Below are 6,477 nucleotides of genomic sequence, written 5' to 3'. Positions count from 1 at the left end.
ACATCAAAAAAGCAATGTGATAGAATAAAGCTTTTACTATTTAGGTTGTAAATGAGTAAAGAAGTGCTTAGGAAAAACTTATTTATACTTGTTTATTCATGAAACAATCAAGTTCAATCCTAGTTTTAAGCTTGATTATCAAATCAATTAAACTCTACATAAAAGTGTATTCACGAATTAGTTTGTGAAATTATGAAGTCTGACTTTAAGCATATGGGTCTGTTTGAATAGAATTTATTTTACTGAAACTGAAAATTAAAAACTGAAAACACTGTAGCAAAATAATTTTTAAATGTGTGAATAGTGTTGTGGGACCCATTTTTAATGAAAAAGTTGATAAAAAGTGGAGTTTATGAGACCTGTGAACAATACACAAGTACACTGTTCACAGAAGAACAGGTCAACCATTGCGGCTGAAAAGGAAAAAAAAACTGAGGAAACACAGACACAGCACTAATAAGTGCTATCCAAACTACCACTACATCTAGAGTATAATTTTAGCTCCAAGCCGATTTGGAGCTATCACATCTAATCCCCTGAATAGCAATTGAAAAGGTCATCTCCACTTTTTCCTAATTTTATTCTTTTGGTTATATAACTAATTTAGCAACTCCATTTTGTTTTCTTTCCTAAATTCAAAAATATCGAACAAGTGAGAAGCAAGTAGTCCATAAGATTTTTAGAAGTAAAATTTGGTCATTTAATTTCCCATGCACATGCTAATGTTGCTTTTATTACAAAATCCGGTTAGTAGCGCTAGTTACCTCTTATGGTCTAATGAACTTTTCATCTTTTCTTTGCACATGAGCATATATATACACAACAGGTTCATACGGCCAAAAACACAAAAGGCTCTCTCTTTTGCTTCACGCAAAATCTTGAATGTGTTTTCCTTCGTAGACAACAGATGGAAATGTGATGGAGGACTGTAAAATAGGCCATCATGACCCTACTGGAGATCAATATATTGGGTTGATTGATGGGCAAATTCACAATTGCTAGATTAGCCTGGTAGATATTAATGGAGAATTAGAACCAAATCCATTGTTGAAAGATGGATATATTTCCCATAAAATCCAATAAATATGACATCACATAGAGATAATGCTGCTAGTCTGCTACTACGACAATGGAGAGAAAATAAAGTCAACTTATAAATATTGTTCTACAATTACACCCTATGGAGGAGGTTAAAAAGAATCAGTCTGTCAGATATTGGAAAATTTATTCTATGTTCTTTTAGCAATTGATTGCAGGATCCCAAAATTTTGAATCAGTGCCCAAGCTTGAAGTTTACTCATCAACAGTCACACTGACTATCTGCCCAACTAGATATTTACACAACCTACCATCCTTAACTGATGGAAACATACAGAAATCACGTTTCCAGGGATGTCTTCGTGTTCACAATCAATACTTGGCTTCCTCGATCAGAGTTTTGGTAGGTGAAGGGAACATTTTCCAGTTTGAGGTGGCAACTCTAATGCACCAACAAGGCAATCACTGTAACATTCTGGGTTTACTGGCTGGCCATTTTGGAGCAGACTATAAAAAACTATAGTAGCTCTAGTAACATTCCTCCATAGCATACATCTCTAGCTTCCTTTTAATCTCAAAGTACTCTGCATCACAAAATCACATTCCATAAATATAATTCAAAGAAATAGCTAAATTACCATGGACTCATAAAAGCAGATCATGGACAAGCTCAATTAATCAGTGTTGAACAAAATGCAAGCCAGTTACAACAAGCCAAAAGTAAGACTAACTAACCTAGAGGTGCATAACCATTTACAAGTGGAATTGATGTTAAGTTATTTGCCCCTCTTCACCAGAAATTTGTCCATCCTAAAACCTCCTGCCACAGCAATTATCCAAAAGAATTTTGCCAACCTTCACAGCACATAATGTAGTTTGCAGAACCTCCCATCACTCAACATTAGCCAGTGCAACTGAAAGCAAGTCGTCTACTGAATGAAACATCCATTTCCATCCCACATTCAACTTTTCCACTTGGTTATCCATAAATAACCCAAATACCAATCTGTCATTCTTTTAGATCTTCAAAGTAAGAAGCAGGTATTTCTGGAGGAGAAGGCATACTTGCCACATATTTGAACTGTTTCCAAGAAAACGATGTTTATGAAATTAGATCACTACTCTTTGAATTATGTGAAAATTTACATCAACTTCAGTTATAAATGTTTAACCATAAATACCTTATGCTGCTTGTATTTCTCTCTTATGGCTTGTAAAGAGCCTCCTTTTCTACTAACATACAAGTCATGTATGATAAGAACACAATCCTTTAAATCAGCTGGTTTGTATCCAGAATATTGTTGCAGTGTTGCGCACTGTGAAAAGCATACAACTTGTAAGTGCTTTCAAATCAAAAAGTCATACTAATAGCAGGTCTCAAAAGTCAAGCTCTTACCCAAGGATGTATCATTGGCTGAATGATAAATTTTGCAAGAAAGATAACTGATGCAGCCACCAAGGAAGGTAAGAATTTCACACAGTTATAGTCTAACAAACTTAACTCCCCAAGATAATAGCCAAGGAACTCTAACTGCAAATTGGGACTCTGTAGAAGGCACAAGTCAATGAGTCAATAACAAAAATGTTTCAAAATCAGGAACATTTACAAGAGGGCCAAGAAGACATTTAACTTACTTTGTTGTTCGTTTGAGCAACGCTAGTGAATCTTCTGCAAACCAAAACGGGGAAAAAAATAACTATAATCAGTTGAATGTATCATTTAAATGTTTAACTGTAACACTGGTTCATTTATGGATAATTAGTGACGAACAAAGAGGAAAATACACAGCGTCTTGACAGTGTCCTTACCTTAAAAATGTCTTTACTGTAGGATTGCCCATTTCAAACTTTAGTGACTTGAGTATATCAGCCTCCATCTTCACCACCTTTACAACCACAATGAAACCAATATTAATGAAATCACAACAATAAAACTTAGACCCACATGGGAAAGAAAAATGACAATTAAGTAAAAAAAGAAAAAAAGACAATCACCTCCTCCTTAGGATATGTATTATCCGTAATGTAACAAAAATCACCCACATCTGGAGCAGTAATTTCCTCATACTTCCTATTCATCACAATAGGAAAACCAATAATTGTGAGTACAAAGAAAACCCATATTTATAAAACTATTTTATGGTTAGTAATTTTTAACCAAGTAGATTGCACCATCCCTTAGGTTTAAACCATAATATTAAAATTATTATCAATTTTACCATAAAATATTTACAAACCAACATAATCAAGATTATGATTGATGGCACATAAACAATACAACAAATAAATTTCAAAGAATTATTTTTATTTATAAAGGGAATAAGAGACTCAAACTAATAACTTATGCTTCACTTCACAAGACATGATCCCAATTGATTGTACAATACCTTGGAATTAAAACTCATCTTAAAAAAATACTATCAATTCACTACACAATATCTACAAATTGATATGATTAATATTATAATTAACGACACAAACTACGTAATAAAAAAATAACTTTTTTGATTTGTTTAACAGTAAACACATCAATTTATAACATTAAACAAGTAAAATTTATAACATCACTAGCATTGCTCATATACCCATTTTTATAAAACAACAATTGCTTATCTTAAGCCCAAAACAAAAGGTTTGAAAGACTTGGAGGCTTACGAGGCAATTAGCATTGAAGAAACACCCAACAATTGAAGCTTCTGCTTATGGACAACGTTCAAAGATAGGAATCTATCAATATATGAAATAGCGAGATACAAAGTGTCTGGAAGAAGCTTATACTCCTCTGCAACCTCAACCAACCAATCCACCAAAACCCCTCTCATGTTAGCAGTAACTTCCTTCTGAACCTTCTCAAGGTAATTCGGCACTGGCCTTCTCTTTGTCTCCATCTATAAAAAAACCAACCCATCTTCAAAATTAGCCCCAAATCCAAACCCCCACATCAAAAAAATCCAAATTTCAAACACCCATTAGTTCAAAATGGCTAAAAATTGAATCTTTAGCTCTATCTATATGATAAAAATAAAAAATCCCATCTTCAAAATTAGCCCCAAATTCAAATACCCATTAATCCAAAATGGCTAAAACAAAATCCCAAGCAATTTATGAACCAAAAAGATTGTGTCTTTACCTCCATTTTGTGAAGATAGTCATCAATGTCGGAGGCATAAGCTCCGCAAAGTTGGGGATCATCACAACTATCATCGATTTCCACCTTTGTGGGACTACCCTTTGTTGTCCTTATTAACGTTGTCGTTAATGCCTTCTTTGCCTTTGGCTTTGTCTTCGTTACAGGCTTGTTGTTCACCGGAACAACAACGTTTGACAAGTTCGGAAGCTCCCCCAACACCACTCGCTTCTTGTTAGGTGAGCCTGAAGCTGCAGACAAGGCTCTCTTTTTGGCTGCGCGAGTGATGCGCACACAGTTCTCTTGCTCTGCCATTTGGGAAACCTTGGAAGCTCTCCTTTGCTCTTAGGTGCTTAGACAAAGAGAGAGAAAGAGAGTGTGTGTGTGCAGAGAGAGTTGGGGTGAGTTTGTGAGAGAGAAGAGAAGGGTTTTGTAATGAGAAAGAAAATGAGAATGAGCGCGATTGTTTGTTTTTCAAAAACGCGCTTTTGGGATAGAGGCGTGTGTGGGAAAAAAATTTTATTTTTGTTTTGAGTTTTGAAAGTTTTTGTGTTTTTTTAACTATCAATGGTTGGTTCAAAATTTTGTGTGGGAATTTTGGAATTTGAGCAAAATGACAAAACGTTAAAGGCAAACTTTTTATGTTCCCGGGTTTCTGTAATGTAATTTTGTGACTCGGCGGGCTTTTGATTATATTTACCATGTTTTTAATTGAACCGCTCCCTATGGTTTTAATGACCATTGACCAATGGTGTACAATTGTGCATAGTGCATTTCTATTATATTGTTGTAGTGGAAAATGGCACCATAAATAGGCACCATCTATTTCACCTTTTGCTTCTCCAAACAAATAAATAAAAATCTATTTCACCTTTTGTATTTGAAAATTTCTAATATTACAACCAATTTTATACTTAGGGTCTGTTTGAATAGAACTTATTTTGCTAAAACTGAAAACTGAAAACACTGTAGCAAAATAATTTTTAAATGTGTGAATAGTATCGTGGGATCCATTTTTAATGAAAAAGTTACTGAAAAGTGAAGTTTGTGGATCCGTGAACAGTAAATGGGACCCACCGGTGTGCATTCCACCGCTTATTTTGTTTTGAACAGTACATGAGTTGATGAAAAGTGTACAATGAACAGGTTGAAAAGTCAAAAACAACGGCAGGCAAAAAAAAAAAGAGACACAAAAACGCAAACGCAGAATAAGTTGAATCCAAACTCTGCCTTATTTAATTATTTTTACAATTATTTGATGTAATTAATCGTGAGTGGTCAAAAAAAAATTATATATTCCTGTAAAAACAACAAATAACCAATCACAATTTGCTACATAAAATGGTTGTGAAATGAGTGTAATTGTTTGCATTTTTTGTTTTCTTCCCCCGATTGAAAAACATTTTTGGGATTCATATTTTTTTTATGTATGGTACTATGAAAATTACAAGTTAACCATTGTATGTGTTTGATTATACCATTTTTTCTTTTGTTTTACCATTGATCTAACCAAAATTTGCATCACTTGGTCTTGATGTGCCTTCAGGGCTTTATTTGACTTTGTTTATAAATGGTTGTTTGTACTATTTTTAGGATTTAGTGTCAATCTAACAAAACATCATATCAATTGGTATACTATCGTTTGAATCCATTTATAAAGGTTTATGGGTTTGTATTAACCTTAATGGAAGGACTTTATCTATATTCTATATAATATTTAAAAGCTGAAATGAATTATTTATTGTTGCTATACTCCTATTAAATCACATTAACATAGCATTTTGGTTTATTCGGTCCACTCTCTCTCTCTCTCACAAAAAGTTCTAACTATAAGATCAAATTTGTAAACCTAAAATTCCATGCTCTTAAAGTCCTTAACAAAATGATGCTATAAAGTAATTTACATATTTTCTTTCCTTTTATTTTGTATTTAATTTTTTACCATAAGTTGATGACTTTTTTTTTTCCTTGAATTCCATTTTCAATAGGAATTATAAGATATAAAAACAAATTTTTAGCATAAGTTATGTGATACTTTAAGGCAGCAAATGTTTTGCATGTGACCTTGCTATCTAGTTGTTACTCTCTCTCTCAAAGGGATAAATCATTTATTTTGTTCAATTATTTGGATAATTGATTTTTCTAGATAAGCTTTGGTTTTGAGAATTGTATCAACTATCAACAATACTTTGTTAAAAATAATCACATTATTTTAAATGGTGTGGGACTAACACTTATAAGTTTCATATACTACTTTTATTTTTCACTTAACAAACAAACAAAACATACGATAATAATTTCATTCTTATATG

At 33.1% G+C, this 6,477-nt stretch overlaps 1 protein-coding gene across 2 annotated transcripts; it reads right to left on the bottom strand.

Annotated features, from left to right (window-relative positions):
* Positions 1-1,044: 1,044 nt before the first annotated feature.
* Positions 1,045-4,623, bottom strand: LOC126709631 (putative cyclin-A3-1). 2 transcript variants are annotated; one of them, XM_050409948.1, is made up of 9 exons: positions 4,169-4,623; positions 3,694-3,926; positions 3,034-3,109; positions 2,848-2,924; positions 2,674-2,704; positions 2,435-2,584; positions 2,220-2,354; positions 1,774-2,119; positions 1,045-1,622 (listed from the first exon to the last, which is right to left on the bottom strand). In XM_050409948.1, the coding sequence occupies exons 1-8, from the start codon at positions 4,478-4,480 to the stop codon at positions 2,048-2,050; spliced, it is 1,086 nt and encodes a 361-aa protein (XP_050265905.1). In that variant the 5' UTR covers positions 4,481-4,623; the 3' UTR covers positions 1,045-1,622; positions 1,774-2,047. The 2 variants fall into 2 exon arrangements, with proteins under 2 accessions (XP_050265905.1, XP_050265899.1); XM_050409942.1 differs by having other exon boundaries at positions 2,674-2,707; positions 4,169-4,620.
* Positions 4,624-6,477: the final 1,854 nt, after the last annotated feature.

Source organism: Quercus robur, chromosome 2 (genome assembly GCF_932294415.1).
Source record: "Quercus robur chromosome 2, dhQueRobu3.1, whole genome shotgun sequence".
Taxonomy (NCBI): Eukaryota; Viridiplantae; Streptophyta; class Magnoliopsida; order Fagales; family Fagaceae; genus Quercus; species Quercus robur.
This window is presented reverse-complemented; position numbering and strand designations above follow the sequence as displayed.